The following is a 20,014-nucleotide window of genomic DNA, read 5'->3' on the forward strand; positions in this document are numbered from 1 at the left end:
CATTATTTGTTGAAGATGGTGTTTGTTCTCCAGTATATGTTGTTGGCATCTTTGTAAAGATTAAGTAACTGTAGTTACTTGACCTAAGGGCCAGGCATTCAATTCTGTTCCATTGGTGTATATGCTTGTGCTTATGCCAGTACCATACTGTTTTTGTTACTATGGCTTTGTAGTATACTTTTAGATTGGGTATGGTGATACTTCCAGAAGTGTTTCTTTTGCTGCAATATGTTTGAATATCTTATACCATCAGATACCATTCCATATAAATTTTGAGATAATTTTTTCCATCTATGTGAAGAATGATTCTAGGGTGTTTGTTAGTATTGCATTAAACCTGTATATTGCTTTTGGTAGAATTGCCATTTTCATAATACTAATGCTACATATTCAGGAGCATGGGAGGTCTTTCCATCTTCTTATGTCCTCCTCAATTTCCTTCTTGAGTATTTTTACATTTTGATTATATAGGTCTTTCACATCCTTGGTTAGTGTCATTCCAAGGTACTTTTTTTGTGGATACTGCAAATGGGACAGCCTCACTGATTTTTTTCTCTATGTATTTTCCTTTGCATATAGACATGCTACTCATTTTTATGTGTTGATTTTGTATCCTGCCACTTTGCTGTAGGAATTAATCACCTTTTGAAATTTAGAGATGAAGACTTTCAGGTAACTTATGTTTAGGATCATGTCATGTGCAAATACAGCTGATTTGACTTCTTCCTTTCCAATTTGTATCCCTTTTGTGTCTTTCTCCTGTCTTGTTGCTTGGGCTAGGACTTCTAGTACTATGTTATAGAGTACTGGTGAGGGTGCACACCCTTGTCTTTTCCCTGATCTCAATGAAAACTCCTTGTGATTTTCCCTGCTAAGTATTATTTGGGCTGTAGGTGTTTTACATATACCCTTTATTATGTTAAGATATAACTTTCCATGCCTATTATCTCCAGCATTTTGATTATGAAGTGATGTTGTATTTTGTCAAGGGCCTTCTATGCATCTATTGAAATGATCATGTGGTTCTTATGATTAAGTTTATTTATGTGGTGTATTATGTTGACCTATTTCCATATGTTGAAACATACCTGCATCTCTGGGACGAATCCTGATTGATGTGTTGTTGAATTCAATTTTCACAGATTTTGTTCAGGATTTTTGCATCTAAGTTCATCAGGGACATAGACCAATAGTTTTCTTTTCTTGTTGGAACACAGTCTGGTTTTGGTATTATGGTGATACTAGTTTCATAAAAGGAGTTAGGGAGCATTCCCTATTCTCTGATTGTGTGAAACAGTTTGAGAAAAAAGTGCTTTCAGTTCCTTAATGAAGGTTAGATAGAATTTGTCTGAGAAGCCATCCAATCTTGGAATTTTGTTTTGGGGGATGTTTTGTAGTAGCTTTTCAATCTTTATAGATATGACAGTTTTGCTTAGGAGATTAATCTGTTCTGAATTTAGTTTAGTAGAAGGTATGAATGTAGGAATTAATCCATTTACATCCAGATTATCCAATTTTGTGGAGTAGAAATTTTAGAAATATGTCCTGATGACTTTCTCAATTTCATTGGCATCCATTTGACTTCTGACTTTTCATTTCTTATTTTGTTATTTGAGACTTCTCTTTTAAGTGTTTGATCAAATTGTCCAGGGGTTTATCAATCTTGTTAATTTTTTCAAAGAATCTGAAGTTCTTTTCATCAATTTTCATAATTATTGTCTAAGTTTCCAATTCATTAATTTCTGCTCTGATGTTTATTATTTCTTTCTTTCTGTTACTCTTAGGGTTGGATTGTTCTTGTTTTTCTAATGCATTTAGGTGTATGATTAGGTTATTAATTTGGGAATTTAATGCTAGGAATTTTCCTCCTAGGACTGACTTCATTGTGTTCCATAATTTCTGGTATGTTGTGTTTTCATTACCATTCAATTCTATAAATGTAAAGTTTTTCTTTTTGATTTCTTCCACAAACCATTCATTATTTAAAAGTTTGTTGTTCAGTCTGCAGGAGCGTGTGTAGTTCTCATTGTATTTTTTTTTTTTTTGCTAATTTCTAGCTTTAAGACATTGTGATCTAATATGATTCAAGAAATTATATCAGTTTTCCTGAATTTATGGAGGCATGTTTTAGGACCTAATGTAAGATCTATTTAGGAGAATGACCCATGGGCTGTTGAGAAGAGATTGTGTATCCTGTAGAATTGGGGTAAAAAGTTCTTTAATTGTCCATTAGGTCTAGTTGGTCTATGGTGTTGTTGAGCTCTATTATTTCCCTGATGACTTTCTTTTTGGATGATATGTCTATTGATGATAGTGGGGTACTAAAGTCCCCAACTATGATGGTGTTGGTGTTTAGTTCTGTTTTGTTGTCAAGTAGGTTTTTTTTTAATATACTCTAGTGCACCTGTGTCTAGTGCATATAAGTTTATGATTGTTATGTCCTCTTGTTGAATAATTAATCAGATATTAATATAGCCATACTTACTTGTTTCTTATTTCCACTTGCTTGGAATATCATATTCCATCCTTTTACTCTGAGAAGGTGTTTGTCTTTAGTAGTGAGGTGGGTTTCTTGAAGACAGCAGACAGAAAGATTCATTTTTCTGATCTATCTTGTTAGCTTGTGTCTTTGGTGGGTGAATTAAGAACATTAATATTTAAGGTTATAACCCTGATGTTCCATTTGATCTCTGCCATGTTGGGGTGGCTTATGGGGTTTTGTGCTTCCTTGGGCTTTGTGATTTTTTTGAGCCTGGTCTATTTTTGTGTATTGTGATCTTCTTCTTGTAGGCTCTTGAGATTGGTTGTTTGAGTCTTCTGTGTGGAGTATTCCCTAAAGTATTCTCTGTAGGTTTGGTCATGTATTCATATAATCACATAGCTGGCACAAAGAAAGTTTTCCTTTCTCCATTTATTGTCAAGGAGATGTTCACCTGGGTATAGTAGTTTGGGTTACAAGCCATAGATTTTAGGCTTTGAAGTGTTTCTTTCTCTGTCCTTCTCGCTTTCAGGGTTTCCATTGAAAAGTCTTAGGTAACTCTGATGGGATTGCCCTTGTATGTAATGATTTGTTTCTTACTGCTTTTAGTACTCTCTTTGTTTTTATTAAGAATTTTAACTGTGGAAAATTTCTTCTTTGGTGCTGTTTGGTGTTCTGTGGGCTTAGTGAAATTTTTGGACTCCCAATAAATTTCTTCTGTCTTGCCTTCCAGCTCAGAGGTTCTGTCTTCCACATGATTGATTCTGTTAATTCATTCTTGCATTTGATCATGTCTTCATTATGCTTAATCAGCTGGTTATTGAGATCCTCTATTTGTTGACTCACATTTAATTCATTTATCTCTCTTTTTAGGTGTCTCTGGTTTTTTTAATGTGGTTATATTTTATTTTCTAAGTACTACTGATAAAAATATTTATATGCCTACTTTTAAGCCCACAATTCAGCACTCTTATTTGTATGGCTTTAAAAGTTATAGCACAAGATCTTTAATATTAAGGATTGGGGGAAATGAGTCCATTGAAAACAAAGTTTGATACATACATGTTTTTTTGCAGTTTATTTTAAATACATTAATTTTTAAATGATACTCATCTTTTTTTGTTCTTACATTTATCATCTTTTAGGAGTATTTTTCTTATTTAAAAAATAATGCTGATTTTTTTTTGGGGGGTGGTGGATAAAAACAAAATGGTAAGAAACACACAGGCATGTGGTGGAAGACAACTGTGGACATGGGAAGACTGCTGTCAAAATGGGAAGGGTAGGTTTCAACATGGGGAACACAGTTGGGATGATGGATAGACACGTTATGAGTGTGAAGACAGGCATGAAGATGGGTAAGACAGGTGTGAACATGGGGAGACAGGTATGAACATGGGTGAGGCAGGTGTGAAAACAGGCAAGGCAGGCTCAACCCTGGCTTCACGGAGTGAGAGAGATGGTGGCTTCCCTTCCACTTTGGGGAAGACTTTGAGGTATCCACAACTCCAGCTATTGGGGAAAGGACGACAACACCTGGAGGAAGTCCATTTAGTTGCTATAGACTAGCCGGTCTCTTCCAGATCCAAGAGTCATCCACGCATTCCACCACCTTTCCCTCATCATCATCCATGAGGTTTGCCTTAGCAAAGCCATACAGCTCTTTCGGGAGTGTAGTCACATTGAAGAACTGAACTGCTTCCGGCCTGGGCTGGAAATGCTCCTCCGAGAGGCCCCACTTGTCCCTGTGGTACTGGTAATAGAACAGGTTCTGCTTCATGACCTTGTCATCCTGGTCAAACAGCAGGTAGCTGACAGTGCAGGCCTCCGCGTTCTTCAGGTCACTCAGCTTGTAATACGCGAACTGTAGGTAATGATACATGGTAGCCACGAACTTTTCCACTGGATAGCCTCCTATAACCAGAGTGAGCTTCTCTTCACACTGTATTTTGCACTCCAAAACTTCTATGTAATGATCTGCTATGGAAAGGTAGAAATCCTTGAAGTCTTTGATCTCCCTGGAGCCCTCGCACACAGCAAGGCATTCATAAGAGGCTTTGAAGAAGTCAGGCAGGACCAGCTCCATGTCTGTGATGGACGTTCTCCAGTTTTCACCATTGTAGGCCCGCAGTGACTGGATGAACAGGCTCTCGCATGACTTGGTTTCCAAGTCTTTAATGTAGTCCTCGGCCCGGGCAAGCTCTTGTAATACGCCATGTTTCTCTTCATCATCTCAGAATGATTCAGAAGGAAGGTGTGAGCAGCGGCGATGGCTTTTGGGAGGTTGTTGGCCTTGAAGTAGGTGAACTGCAGGAACTTGTAGGGCTTGCAGCACTGGAAGTTGGTCACCACCTCGCGACCGGGCTGCGATGGAAGGCGGGCAGGCCCTGCTTGCAGCGCTTGAGGCAGTGTGCCTGACGCAGCAGGCCGGCGAAGACGCGGAGCTCCCGGTAGCGCGCGAGGCTGCGATAGGGCTTGGGCTTGGGCTGCGGCGCCGCCTGGCTGCAGTTGAGGTTGCAGAAGGCCTCACTGTCGCACAGCAGGTGGTGAAGCCGCAGGCTGATCTCCAGGTAGCCCACACTCTCTGCCCAGTGCTTGCCAGGCGTACTGGTCAAGCGCGTGGCTGTAGGCCGACTCCAGGGGCATCTGCTCGTCCAGCCGGAAGCTGCGGAAGCTGTAGTGCTCGTACTGCGCGCATCCGGCTCCCAGCAGCAACAGCAACAGCGCGGGCAGCAGCACCACGGACCTCCGGCCGCCCCGCTACATTGAGCGGCCGCTTGGAAAAGAAGGAAAAAGCATGATACTCATCTTTTTTGTTTCATCTGGTGATAAAATACTAGTACAACTTCTAATCAAAATACTGCTTGCCACAGATGTAAATTAATTTTCCCAATTGAAAATGGCCCTTTAGCTACAATTAAATAAGAAATTTCAATACTACTTGAAAACTTGGTACATTCTGTCTCTGGTTTTCTTTAAATTGAGCCTAGTGACAAAAGCTGTGTGTTTTAAGAGATGATTCTGCTCAATTTCATTTATGCAACTGTTGGTCTTTTGATGATTTGCTTCCAGTTCAGCTTGGTCAGGGTCACAGCTTGTTGTATTTTCATTTGGGGATTCAATTGCTATTGTTTCCTATGTTTTCATTGGAAGCTTCCATTGTGGGACTAGGCATATTTGGTGTGTATCTCTCAGGATTTTAATTTAAAAAAATTCATTGTGGTGTACTCATCTTGGGGTAAAAATCTTATTTTATTAAGGAGGAAGGAAGTATTTGCCCTTGTAGGATCTTCAGTTAGTGTTCTGTTTTATGTTTGAACCAGATTGAACCACAGGCACGCACTGTAGCATGTGCACCCTCTGGTGCAGGGGAACAGGGACTTGACGACCCAAGGGCCAGTCAGTTAGGAAGCCAGCAGAGAAAAGGCGTGCTTCTATAACACACATGCAGGATCCAGGCTGCCCACACAGCAGCAGAGGTAATAGAGACCAGGCAACTGGGAGGTGGGGAATGGACCGGGAGCTTTGCCCTACTTACTTTGAGCAGGCACCCTATGGCACAGGGGAACAGGAAGTTGGGGACCCAGGAGCAGGTCAATCAGGAAGCTGGGAGCAAAAGACCTGTTCTCACAGCATGCTTGCTGGGTCCATGCTGCCCCATGCCAGCAGCAGGGGTTGCTATATACATTCTTGATGTTACTTGCAGGTTGTTGATGTAGAGAACCCTCTTGTAAACATTTAATTTCATATAAATTGAAATACCAAGTGGTCCAAATTCAGGTCTGCCTTATATGAAAAGCAGTTGACCATGCTAAAACAAATTAAGAGCCATTTAATATGTTGAAACTTGAACTTCTAAAAAAATAGACTGGAAGTGTGTGTGTGTGTGTGTGTGTGTGTGTGTATACATGCAAATTCATTAATGTGTATTAACATAGATGTATGTGTACCATGCTGCATGTGTGCCAAGGTTTGTACTTGTAGTTAAAAGGACACTTCTGGGGTTGGTTCTCATCTTGTACCTTGTTTGCTTCAGTGTATATCAGGATAGATGTCCCATGACCTTATGGGGATTCTCCTGCTTTTTCCTATTTCACTGTGGGATCACTGAGATTACAGATGTGTGCCATTATGTCTGCCTTTATGTGGGTTCTGGGGACCCACTCTTGTAGTTACACTTATTTAACAACCATTTTACCCACTGACTCACTAAAATGTTTACCCACTAACCCAGCTCAACCCTTCTGAGACAGTCTTACGTTGTTTCCTAGACTAGTCTGGAACACACTATTCAGCCAAGATTGGCCTGCAGTGTTAGCCTTCCAAGTGCCAGGATTACAGATATGAGTCATCATGTCTGGCAGGCATGTAGATCTATATGTTTAACTGTCAATACAACCTAAAATCATTCTTCTTTTTTCTATGTCACACATGGCAATTGTTCTTTTGCACGATCTAAGTTGCTCTTAAAATTCCATACATAGGCTCTTAAGGGCCATATGATCTCATTCTGTTAGGTACAGTCCAATTTCTTCTCTATTCTCATCACGAGTCTCCACGGATTCCATTCTAAATCCTTACCACCTATTCTCTTTCTTTCACCATTTTGACTACCTCTCCATTTCTGACCAACCCAGATTTCTAGAACTCATCCACACAATTGGGCAGGGAAATAGGCCAAAAACCAATACTTTTTTGTTTTGTTTTGCTTTTTGAGGTAGGGTCTCACTGTAGCTCAGGCTGACCTGGAATTCACTCTGTCTCAGAGTATCCTTTAACTCATGGAGATATTCCTACCAAGTGCTGGGATTAAAGGCATGCACCACCACACCTAGCTAAAAATCCAATACTTTAAAACCAACCCCTCACACTCACTGCCAACCCTATACTGTCCTTTCTGGTACATGTTGAATATGTTGAATGTGGATCAAGTTCTTAGAGGCCAAGATCTGAATAGATTTTTTTTTTCCCCAAAGAAAACACAATAAAGGTGGGGGTTTATGAATGTGTGGTCAACATCACTGATCAATAGAGAAATGTTAACTGAACAATAATAAGTAAGGTACCACTTCATATCTGTTAAGAAGGCTATCATAGGTTAGTGCTAAAACCCTACTGCTGAAGACACCATACACTGTTGGCACATATCATGGAGTGACATTGCTGGAAGCCGGAAGAGAATCAGTCCCCAGAGAGTTAGCATGTCTAGTGCCAGAAGGTGCTACATGAGCGACTGGGGGAAAATGACCAATATCTGTCCAAGCAATGCATGGTCTAACCTACTTAGCAGCAAACAACCTGATGTGATGCTCATACAAGTGCAATAGTGGCACATAGCCATGGTGGGAACCCAAGTGTTTTAGATTTGGCTAACTGGTATGCTCAGTGGAATGGAACCCAAATAAAGGAAGGGAGGTAGTTGCAGGCAATCAGTGAGAAGGATCAGGTTCTAGCTGGCTGCCACAGGTAAGCTAATCTTCCTACTCTCTGGCCCTCCTGTACTGCTTGAGCCAGCAAGAGTCTTGGAGAGTGCTAGAGGGGGCTGCCTGCACTCACATCAGCTTTACAGAATTGAGTGACTTACTTCCAAGCCTCAGTTTTAGCAATAATCAAACACAGATCTGCAATTCCTAGTGGTTCCCAGTACAGGCAGCAGTAAACCCAGAATCCCAGTGCTTCCAGAAAGCAACAGTGAGCATCCCTGCTAGAGAGCAGAGTGACTCAACATGGGGCTGCCCTTATTATAGCAGAAAAAGAGGGCTTTCTTCCTGCCTCACTGAAGCAATAAGGAACCCTGTGCAACAAGGATCCTTTAGTGAGGAAGACTGCTACATTCCTCCAGCCCAAAATCAATTTGACCTTTAGGACATGGAAATCCAGGTCTGAGACCAAACTGACAAGACAAAAAAGATGAGTGTATGTGTGTATGTTTGCTTATTTTTGTCTCTTTTATCCTGTTTTTCTCTTTTGTTCTGTTCTGAAATATGGTCTTACGATAGCCAGGGGTATCCTGGAACTCAGTCTGTAGCCCAGGATGGTATTAAATTTAATAGAGTTTCCACAACTCCAGCTTTCAGAGTGCAGGGTTAGTGAGCTTGTGCCCAGCTACTTTCATCACAGAAATTGGTCTTCCATGAAAGACATGCACATAGAATTGAACCAGCGGACATGGGGTGCCAATTTTACAAATGGTACTTGAGAAGAGGAAAAAAGGACACACACCACACCACACCCCCACCCCCACCCATATATATATATATATATATATATATATATATATATATATATATATATATACACATATATATATATATATATGCATTTTATGCATACCTTTAATCCCCTACGACTTTTTAATTTTATTTTTACTTTTAAATATTATTTGTTAACTTAATTTTTCTCATTTTTTTTCCCCTTGGTGTTGTTTGCTGAGCCTGACTTTATTAATGGCATGTTGGACTCTGTTGTTTTGTTTCTTTTTGTCTTTATTTATTTATAAAATATTTATTTAGTTGGTAGTGAGAGAAAAAGTGATTATATATGTATATATAGAGAAAGACGGGGGGGGGGAGACTGAGAGAGAGAATGGGCACTTCAGTGCTTCTTCCTGCTGCAAACAAAATTTAGACGACTGTTGGATTCAGTCAGCAAGGATTTTGTTCGGGATCTTTGCATCTAAGTTCATCAGGGAAATAGGCCAGTAGTTTTCTTTTCTTGTGGCATCTCTGCCTCGTTTTGGAATTAGGTGATGTTAGCTTCATAAAAGGAGTTGGGTAGCTTTCCCTGTTCTCCAATTGTGTGGCACAGCTTGAGGAAGATTGGTTTGAGTTCTTCCATGAAGCTTTTGATAGAATTCAGCTGAGAAGCCATCGGGTCCTGGACTCTTCTTTTGGGGAGGATTTTTATTACTTTTTAAGTCTCACTGAATGTGATAGGTTCATTTAGGGAATTAATCTGCTCTGAGTTTAGCTTTGATAGATGGTATGCTTCCAGGAATCCAGGAATTTATCCATCTCCTCCACATTATCCATTTTTGTGGAGTAGAGTTTTTTGAAATAAGTCCTGATGATTCTCCCAATTTCACTTATTTCTGTTGTGATCTCTCATTTTTCATTTTGAATTTTGTTAATTTGAATCTTTTCTTTTTTTTTTTTTTGCTTGATCAAATTGGCCAGGGGTTTGTCAATCTTGTTTATTTTGTCAAAGAACCAGCTCTTTGTTTTTTCAACTGCCTTAATAGTGTTTTTAGTTTCCAATTCACTAATTTCTGCTCTGATCTTAATTATTTCTTTCCTTCTAGAGCTCTTTGGGATGGATTTTTCTTGTTTTCCAGTGCCTTTAGGTGGATGGTTAGGTTATTGATTTGGGATCTCTCTGTCTTTTTTTTTTTATGAAGGCATTGAGTGCTATGAATTTTCCCCTGAGGACTGCCTCCATTGTGTCCCACAAGTTTTGGTACTATGTGTTCTCAACATCATTCAATTCTAGAAAATTTTCAATTTCATTTTTTATTTCATCCACTATCCATTTATTATTTTAAAGTGTGCTGTTCAGTTTCCAGGTGCCATTGGGATTCTCGGTGGGTCTTTTGTTAATTTCTAGCAATATAACATTGTGATCTGATATCATGCAAGAAATTATGTCATTCTTCCTAAATATTTGGAGGCTGGCTTTGTGACCCAGTATATTGTCTATTTCAGAAAATGTTCCATGGGATGCTGAGAAGAATGTGTAGTCTGTGGATTTGGGAGGGAAAGTTCTGTAGATGTCTGTTAGGTCTAAGTGATCTATGGTTTTCTTGAGCTCTCTTACTTCCCTGTTGAGTTTCTGTTTGAATGATCTATTTCTGGTAATGGTGTAATGTAGTTCCCAACTATAATTGTGTTGGTGCTAATTTCTGTTTTATTTTCAAGTAGGTTTTGGTTTATCAACTGTGGTGCCCCTGTGTTTGGTGCATACAGATTTACAATTGTAATATCCTCTTGATGGATCGTTCCCTTCAAAAGAAGTAAGTGGCTTTCTTTGTCTTTTTTGATTATTTTTGGTTTGATGTCTATTTTATCCAATATTAATATAGCTACACCTGCTTGTTTCTTATTCCCATTTGCTTGGAATTTTGTTTTCTACCCTTTCACCCTGAGGAGGTGTCTGTCTTTAGTGGTGAGGTGGATTTCTTGAAGGCAACAGATTGTGAGATTTGATTTGAAACCTGCCATATTGTGATGGTAAATGTGAATTGGTGGCACATTTATACAATGGAGTTCTACTCAGCAGTAAAGAAAAATGAAGTTATGAAATTTGCAGAAAAATGGATGGACCTGGAAAGGATTATCCTAAGTGAGGTAACCCAGGCACAGAAAGCCAAGTGCCACATGTTCTCTCTCATATGTGGATCCTCGCTACAGATGATTGGGCTTCTGCGTGAGAAGGAAAATACTTAGTAGCAGGGGCCAGTAAGTTAAAATGGAGATATAAAGGGAAGAGAAAGGAAGGGAGGAGGGTACTTAATAGGTTGATTGTAGATATGTAAGTACAATGATTGAGATGGGAATGTAATATGATGGAGAATGGAATTTCAAAGGGGAAAGTGTCGGGGGGGAGGGAATTACCATGTGATTTTTTTTATAATAATGGAAAATGTTAATAAAAATTTAAAAAATTTTAAAAATTGGTGTGCTGTTTTTCATTGGGATTTTAGGATTTTCTCTTTGGTGTCAATGTTTGAAATCTTAAAAACAGTATGTTGTGGAGAGTTTCTCCTTTGGTCCAGTTTGTTTGGAGTTCTGTTAGCTTCTTCTATCTTGATGAGCCTTTCTTTTAAGAGACTGGTAAAGTTTTCTTAGATTATTCTGTTAAATAAGTTCTCCATGCCTTTGATCTCCATTTCTTCTTCTGGTATTCCAATGATCCTAACATTTGGACGTTTAAGTGTATCCCACATTTCCCTCATGTTCTGTTCACAGGAACTTTTGAACTTACTGAAATTTTTGAACTCTCAAACTGTTTCTTCCATCTTTTCTTCCAGATCAGAGTTTCTATCCTCCACATGGCTAACCCTATTCTTGAGAGCTTCTTAAGTGTTTTGGAGTTGTTCAATTAGTTTTGCATTTTCTACTACTTTTCTATGTATGATTTCCATCCCTTTGTCAAGCTCCCTTTTATATCATTTTCTGATTTTCTTGATGCTTCTTGGTATTCATCCTTGCATTTCCTTATGTCTTCATTTAGTATCGCCAGCTGATTTTTGAGGTCCGCTTTTTTGTCACTCTCCCTTATATCTCTTAACTGCCTTTGAACTCCTTTCACTTTCTTATCTATTAGGTGTCGTCTAGTGATGGCAGCATCCACATGATTATTGGTCCTTTGTTGGTTTTCTGCATGTTCTACCAGTAGCTTGGTCAGGGTTGCATTGCTCATAGCTTCATTTTAGTGTTCTGATCCTAGTGACTCTTCTATGTTTTGATTAGATTTGTTCATTGTAGGATTGGGTGATCTAAATGGATTTTCTTACATTTGACTTCTCATGTTATTTCTTTTGTGCTGTGGTCTCCCCATTGCAGTTTGTGGGCACGTAGGTGGGTGGATCAGCCTGGGATCAAGCACAATGGGACTCTGAAGCAGCCTGAGGTTATTGCCAAGCAGCCTGGGCTTTGTCTCTTGCTTGCCAAAGCCACCTGAGTTCCTGCTTGGCCTGGGAGCCAAATTTCCCTATGCTGTTAAGCTGCCTGGGCTCACACTAGGAGGGACACAGAGGAAGCAAGCACTGAGGCAGCCCAAACCCTGGTGTGGCAGAACATTGGGATCCAGAAGCAGTCTGTGCTACCCTGCATCAGGACAATGGTGGTAGCCCGGTGTGGGAGATGGGGGTGGGGGGGGAGATGGCACCTGAACCAGAGTAAATGACAGACACAGTCTGAGCTCATTTGTGGAGATGGAAATTGGCCTGGGCTCACACGCATGAGTGCGTTGTGGCTGGAACAGTAAGTGGGAAAGTGGGCAGAGCAGACTAAACTTCCACAAGCTGGATCAGAGTGGCGGCAGGTGCTGTTTAAATTGATCAAGGTAGCCTGGGCTCCAATGGGCCATCAGGCCTAGCCTGGCCTCTGTCACTCATGGGCAGAGGTAGCAGTAAGTGCAGGAGTTTCCTGAAGCTGGGAGTGGGAAAGGCGGCTGCTTGGGGGGAGGAGTGGGCTACATGCCCACCCACAAAGGAATCAGTGATTCCCTGTTTTTTCCCCTCTGTGCCCTCCCACTGGCAATCTATTGGAGATTGCTCTCCCCTAAAAGACCCACTGAACCCTTAATTTCTTGCCTTTCTTTCCCGGGGATGTGTTGCGCAGTTAGGCGGTTGCCCTCTTAGCCAGAAGTCTTTTTAATATTGTTTTTTAACATATTAAAGCCCTAGTAGTCAAGCCACTCTAGTAGCAGGTTGGTATTAAACTGGATTATTATATATTGTTAAATTATCCTAAGATCACAGAACAGTAACACAAAAGGTTACCATTTACTTGAGAAAAAAATCAAAACTACCATCAAAAGTACATGACAATCAACATTGGGCCTATCTTCTATAAACCTCATAGAAATATGCTTCCAACAGAATTACACAGAAAAAATCAATAAAATATATAGGAGAAGTAAAAGGGGGAAAACAAATAGGGTTAAAAACATCCATTTCCACAAATGTCCTGGTTACAACAAAGAAACTCAAAGAGTAAGGGACAAGAAGCCACCATAGTATGACCTCCCCAATTCTTATTTCCCAAACAATGGGAACAGAAAATGAGATTGTGGAAATGCCAGAGAAAACATTTAGGGTTCTAATTCTATAAACAATGAACAACCATTCAGACACTACAAATAAGAAAAAGGAGGATCTAAAAAAAAAAGTCAAAATCTCAACGAGACAATTTCTGAGGTGAATTAAACAGTGAGTATATTGAAAAGGAAGATTGGAAGTAAATCATGGAATTAAAAATTAGAAAGAAAATTGAAATGTCAAAAAGAATCAAACGAATATTTGGGAAATGATCAATCAAACAAAAATGACATCATGATATCATACTAGTAAACATAATCATGTAGAAGAACAACCAAATCTCAAGGATGGTGGACAAAATTGAGACAATAATAAACACAAACTCATAGTAACAAAAATATAGGGCTGGAGTGATGGCTTAGTGATTAAGGCATTTGCCTGCAAAACCAAAGGATCCTGGTTTGATTCTCCAGGACCCACATAAGCCACATGCACAAGGTGGCACATGCATCTGGAGTTTGTTTGCAGTGGCTGGAGGCCCTGGTGCACCCATGCTCTTGCTCTCTCTCTTCCTCTTTCCCTCTTCCAAATAAATAAATAAATAAATAAATAAATAAATAAATAAATAAATAAAATATTTTTAAAAAGAAAAATATAAAGAATATAACTAATATTTCCAGGAACTGTGGAACAAATTCAAGAGATTAAACCTCAGAATACATGGGTAGAAGAAGAAGATGAAATAAATACAAGAGGAATTGATCAACAGCTTATTGAAAGTATAAGATAATATTTCCCAAACCAGACAGAGATGCTGCCATCCAACACAAGAGACAGATAGAACTCCAAATGACCAGAGAAACACCTCTGCATGGCACATCATAGTAATAATGTCATAAATTCAAAGTGGGGGCTAGAGCAATGGCTCAGCAATTATGGCACTTGCCTACAAAGTCTAAGGACCCTGGTTCAATTCTTCAGTAACCACATAAAACCAGATACACAAAATGGTGCATGCATCTGTAGTTCATTTGCAGTGTCTAGAGGCCCTGGTTTTACATTTTTCTCTCTTTTTCTATTTGCCTCTCTCTCACTCTCTCTCTCTCTCTGTCTTTCCCTTAAATAAATAAATATATCTTTAAATCTAAAACACAGAAACAATACCAAAAGCTGTCAGGATAAAGAAAAACATCGATTCACAACTAAGGCAGGAATATCAGAATAATCTCAGCCCTTAAAATTATCAGTAACAATAAAAGCCAGAAAATATTGGAACTTCCAGCCAAAAATGCTATATTTAGTAAAACTTTCTTTCAAAATTAATGGAGAAATATGGATATTTAACACAAATGCAAACAGAGGCGATTTATGACAAATAAACCAGCTCTACAGAAAACTGTGAATGGGCCACTCCACAGAGAAGAGGAAAGACAGCCCCATCCATAAGATCACAAGATAGGATGCACTTCAGGAAAAATTAGATTCACGAAGAATAAACAGGAAATGTTCATCTTATCTAACACAACAAATTAGCAATCTTGGCAGAAAAAAAAAAAAAACATGGAAAGTCAGCTATTCAACTAACCAGTACATCATCCAAGAAAATTCCGGGCAGTGGGCTGGAGAAAAGGCTTAGCACTTGTCTGTGTAGCCTAAGGACCAAGATTCAATTCACCAGAACCCATGTAAGCCAGACACACCTGGTGGTGCATGTTTCTGTAATTTGTTTGTAGTGGCTAGAGGCCCTGGCATGCCCATTCTCTCTCTCTCTCTCTGTCTCTCTCATAAATAAATAATAAAATATTTAAATGGAAAAAAAAAGAAAATACCAGGGAGAAACAAGCACCTTTTTATCGTAACCCTAAATGCAAATGGCCTCAACTCTCCAATAAGAAGATGTACATAGAATGATAGGATAAAAACAAGGCAAAACCCAACTATTTGTTGCCTCTAAGAATCATATCTATCTAGAAAGAAATTCATAAACTGATTATGAAAGGCTGGAAATCAAACTACTGAGCAAATTAAAATTGCAAACAAGCAGTAGTGGCCATTCTTCTATCAGAAAAAAGTAGAATTCAAACTAAAACTAATCATAAAAGAAAGAAATAACACTTCATTTTAATAAAGGGAACAGTTAAGCAAGAAAATATTACAGCTTCAAGCATTTATACAACAAATATTGGGACTCCTAACTACGTAAAAACAATGCCAGAAGGCATAAAAGTCCAGACACAATAATACAAGGAGACTTCAGTATCCCAGTCTGTTACTTAACTATGTCATCCAGACTAAAATTCAGCAAAGAAACTGCAAATCTAAACCACACCATGGGTCAACTGAACCTAACAGATTTATATAAAGTATTCTATCTAACTGATAAGGAATACTTCTGTTTTTCAGTGGCACATGGAACATTTTCCAAAATTGTTCACATAATATGTCACAAAACAAACCTTAACAAATAAAAAAGTGAGGTAATACTTTGCATCTTATCATATCACAGAATAAAAGTATTAATTAGCAAAAAGAGAGAATACAAAAAGTAGACCAATTCTTAGAGCACCAACAACACACTTGTGAGTGAACAGTGGGTTATTCAGGAAATCAGAAAGGAAAATTTAAAAGTACCTAGAAAATAAACAAATATGATAATATAACTTGTCAGGTACTCTGGGATATAGTTAAGGCAATCTTATGAGGAAAAAATATAGCTACAAGCTCTTATAACAAAAAAATTAGAGAGATCTCTAAGGACCAAGATTCAATTCACCAGAACCCATGTAAGCCAGACACACATGGTGGTGCATGTTTCTGTAATTTGTTTGTAGTGGCTAGAGGCCCTGGCATGCCCAGCTGTCTACTCAAGGCTCTAGATAAACAATAACAAGCCAACCCTAAACCCACTAAATGACAATAAATAATAAAAACTGTGGATAAATTAATGAAATAGAAATAATAACAATAAACAGAATTAATCAAGTGTTGGTTCTTTGAGAAAATAAATAAGATTGATAATCCTTTAGTCAAGCTAACAAAAAGAGAGAGAGAGAAATCCAAATTAATAAAATTAGAGACTTCCAGCCAAGATGGCAACCGCCTAGCTGAGCTGCAGATACTGGGGAAAGAAAGGCAAGAAATTAAGGTTTATCAGGGTCTTCTTGCCAGTGGGAGGGCACAGAGTGGGGAAAACCAGGGAAGCACGGATCCCCCCTCGGGTGGGTAGTCTACCCCCACCCATACAGCCACCGCACCCTGTGCACCGGGTGGCTGTGCTCCCATCGCGTGCCCGCCAACCCATTGTGCACCCGCCAGCCTGCTGCGCTGACGGGGGGACCTCCGCCGTTGTGCTCTGATTGTACGTGTTGGCCTGCCACGCTGTGCTCAGTTCACACACCCACAGGGGCCACCTCTGCCATGATTAGGCGGCTGCCAGACCCCTGCTGCTGTGCTCCAATCACTTGCCCGCCAGGCAGCCTCTGCTGTATCCTGATCCCGTGCCCGCATCAGCTGCCTCTGCACTACAATTGCATGTGCAGCTGGCCCAGTCCCACAGCAAGGGCCACACAAGCCCCCACTGAGTCAGTAGCGCCAGCTCAGGTGCCATCCCCTACCTGTCCGTCGCCAACCATCCCCCCCACTCCCCTGAGGCAGGAGAGCAGACTGTTTGCAGGTCCCAGTGTTCCCAGCCAGAGTTTGGGCAGCTTCAGGGCTTGCTACCTCAGTCCCCTTTCACACTTGAAGGCAGGCAGCTTTGGTGCATTACAGGGTGAGAATTTAGGCAACTTTGGCACCCCTGTCAGGCAGTAGATAGGCGGCTTTGTCAGGGGAGAGCAGAAACCCAGGCTGCTTGCAACTGCCCCAGGCTGCCTTGGATTCTCATTGATCTAGAGCCTAGGCTGCTCCACCCACCTACCTGCCCATACACTGACATGGGTAGACCACAGTGCAAAAGAAATAACATGAAAAATAAAATGCAAGAAAATCCAGACAGATCACCCAGTCCAACAAGGATTACCTCTAACCAAAACATAGAAGAGTGTTTAGGATCAGAACATCAAGTGGAAGCTATGAGCAATGCAACCCTGACCAACCTACTGCTAGAACTCATTGGAAGGTATCTCGTCCCTGGCAATGAAAATTTTCTACCAACGATCTACACTTCCTGATTGTTCCATTGTCCAAAACCAGAGGATTCCATATGATTTATTTATATCCTCTTAGATTTTGATTAGCCCTCCCCCCACCTTTCCTTTACTCAATCTCTTCCCCTGACCTCACTTTGTGCCTTTTCACCCTCATTAATCTATTCTTTGACTTACATATATACAATACCAAACTATTAAGTACCCTCCTCCCTTTCTTTCTCTTCCCAGTATATTTCCTTTTTAGATTACTAGCCTCTGCTACCGAGTTTTTTTCTTCTCACACAGAAGCCCAATCATCTGTAGCTAGGGTCTGCATATGAGAGAGAATATGGAGTGCTTAGTTTTCTGGGCGTGGGTTACTTCACTTAGTATTATTCTTTCCAGATCCATCCATTTTCCTGCAAATTTCATAACATCACTTTTCTTTACCACTGAGTAGAACTCTATTGTATAAATATGTCATATCTTCATTACCCACTCATCATTTGAATGACATCTAGGCTGGTTCCATTTCCCAGCTATTATAAATTTAGTGGCAATAAACATGGTTGAGCATGTACTTCTAAGGAAATGAGATGAGTCCTTAGGATATATTCTTAGGAATGCTGGGTCATATGGTAGATCAATTTTTAGTTGTTTTAGGAACCTCAACACTGATTTCCACAATGGCTGGACCAGATTGCATTCCCACCAACAGTGTAGAAGGGTTCCTCTTTTTCCACATCCCTGTCAGCATTTATGATCATTTGTTTTCATGATGGTAGCCAGTCTGACAGGAGTGAGATGGAATATCAATGTAATTTTAGTCTGTATTTCCCTGATGACTAGGGATGTAAAACATTTTTTAGATTTTTATATGGCATCCATATTTCTTTTTTTTTTAGAACTCTCTATTTATCTCCATAGCCCATTTTTTAATTGGCTTGTTTGATTTCTTATTATTTAACTTTTTGAGTTCTTTGTATATCCTAGATATTAATCCTCTATCAGATATATAGCTGGCAAAGACTTTTTTTTCCCATTCTATAGGTTGCCTTTTTGCTTTATTCCCAGTGTCCTTTGCAGTACAAAATCTTTGTAATTTCACGAGGTCCCAGTGGTTAATTTGTGGTTTTATTGCCTGAGCAATTGGGGTTATATTCAGAAAGTCTTTGCCAAGACCAACATGTTGAGGCATTTCCCCTACTTTCTCCTCTATCAGCTTGTTTCAGGTCTGATATTAAGGTCATTAATACCTTTGGACTTAATTCTTGTGCATGGAGAGAGAGAAGAATCTATTTTTATTTTTCTACTGGTACATATCCAGTTTTCCCACCAGCACCATTTGCTGAAAAGGCTGTATTTTCTCCAATGAGTATTTGTGAAAATTTTATTGAATATCAGGTGGCTATAGCTACCTGGACATACATCTGATTCCTCTATTCTGTTCCATTGATCCACATGTCTGCTTTTGTTACTATGGCTGTGCAGTATAGGTTCAAATCAGGTATGGTGATACCACCAGCCATATTTTTGTTGCTTAATATTAGTTTAGATATTTCAGGTACTTTGATTCCAAATGAAGTTTTGGATTGTTTTCCTATTTCTGTGAAGAATGCCAGTGGAGACTTCTGGCCAAGATGGATCTCCACACCCATGGGGACCTCTGCCATTATGCTCTGATCATGCGCTGGCCCGGCATGCTGTGCTCGGTTCGCACACCCACAATGACCACTGGGGCTGGGATCAGGCAGCCACCAGACTCCCAGCTGCTGTGCTCTGATCGCACGCCCTCCAGCCAGCCTCTGCTGGGCCACGATCCCGTGCATGCAGCAGCTGCCTCTGCACTACAATTGCATGTGCAGTGGGCCCAGTCCCACAGCAAGGGACACAAGAGCCCACACTGAGTCACTAGTGCCAGCTCAGGTGCCATCCCCTACCTGTCCATCGCCACCCATCCCCCACTCCCCTGTGGCAGGAGAGCACAGAATATTTCCAGGTCCCTGTGTTTCCAGCCAGAGTTAGGGCAGCTTCAGGGCTTGCTACCTCAGTCCCCTTCCAAGCTCGAAGGCAGGCAGCTTTGGTGAATTACTGGGTGAGAATTCAGGCAACTTGGGTGCCCAAGTCAGGCAGTAGATAGGCAGATTTGGCAAGAGAGAGCAAAAACCCAGGATGCTTTGCACATGCCCCAGGCTGTCTTGGAGTCTCATTGAGCTAGAGCCCAGGCTGGTCCACCCACCTACCTGCCCATACACTGTCATGGGTAGACCACCGCGCAAAAGAAATAACATGAAAAATAAAATGCAAGAAAATCCAGATAGATCATGGAGTACAACAAGGATTACATCTAACCAAAACATAGAAGAGTTTTTAGGATCAGAACATCAAGTGGAAGCTATGAGCAATGCAACCCTGACGAACCTACTGCTAGAACTTGCAGGAAAGCTAAAAAGGACCGATAATCGTGTGGATGCTACCATCACTAAGCTAGACAATATAAGACATTGGAAGGAATTCAAAGAGAGCTAAGAGAGTTGAGGGAGAGTGAAAAAAAAGAGGACCTTAAAAATCAGCTTGCCACACTAAATGAAAACATGAAGAAATGCATCAAGAAAATCAGAAAATGAGGTGAAAAGGGAGCTGGACAGA

General features: G+C 40.2%; 1 protein-coding gene across 1 annotated transcript in view; it reads right to left on the reverse strand.

Annotated features, from left to right (window-relative positions):
- Nucleotides 1-3,919: 3,919 nt before the first annotated feature.
- Nucleotides 3,920-20,014, reverse strand: part of LOC101610107 (cartilage associated protein) — a 65,740-nt gene continuing 49,645 nt past the window's right edge. The window contains 5 exon segments of the mRNA XM_045139844.1: nucleotides 3,920-4,070; nucleotides 4,073-4,669; nucleotides 4,672-4,851; nucleotides 4,854-5,079; nucleotides 5,081-5,239. Of these exon segments, the coding sequence (XP_044995779.1) occupies nucleotides 4,045-4,070; nucleotides 4,073-4,669; nucleotides 4,672-4,851; nucleotides 4,854-5,079; nucleotides 5,081-5,239 (1,188 nt within the window). The 3' untranslated portion in view covers nucleotides 3,920-4,044.

This window comes from Jaculus jaculus, chromosome X (genome assembly GCF_020740685.1).
Source record: "Jaculus jaculus isolate mJacJac1 chromosome X, mJacJac1.mat.Y.cur, whole genome shotgun sequence".
In the NCBI taxonomy this organism is placed as follows: Eukaryota; Metazoa; Chordata; class Mammalia; order Rodentia; family Dipodidae; genus Jaculus; species Jaculus jaculus.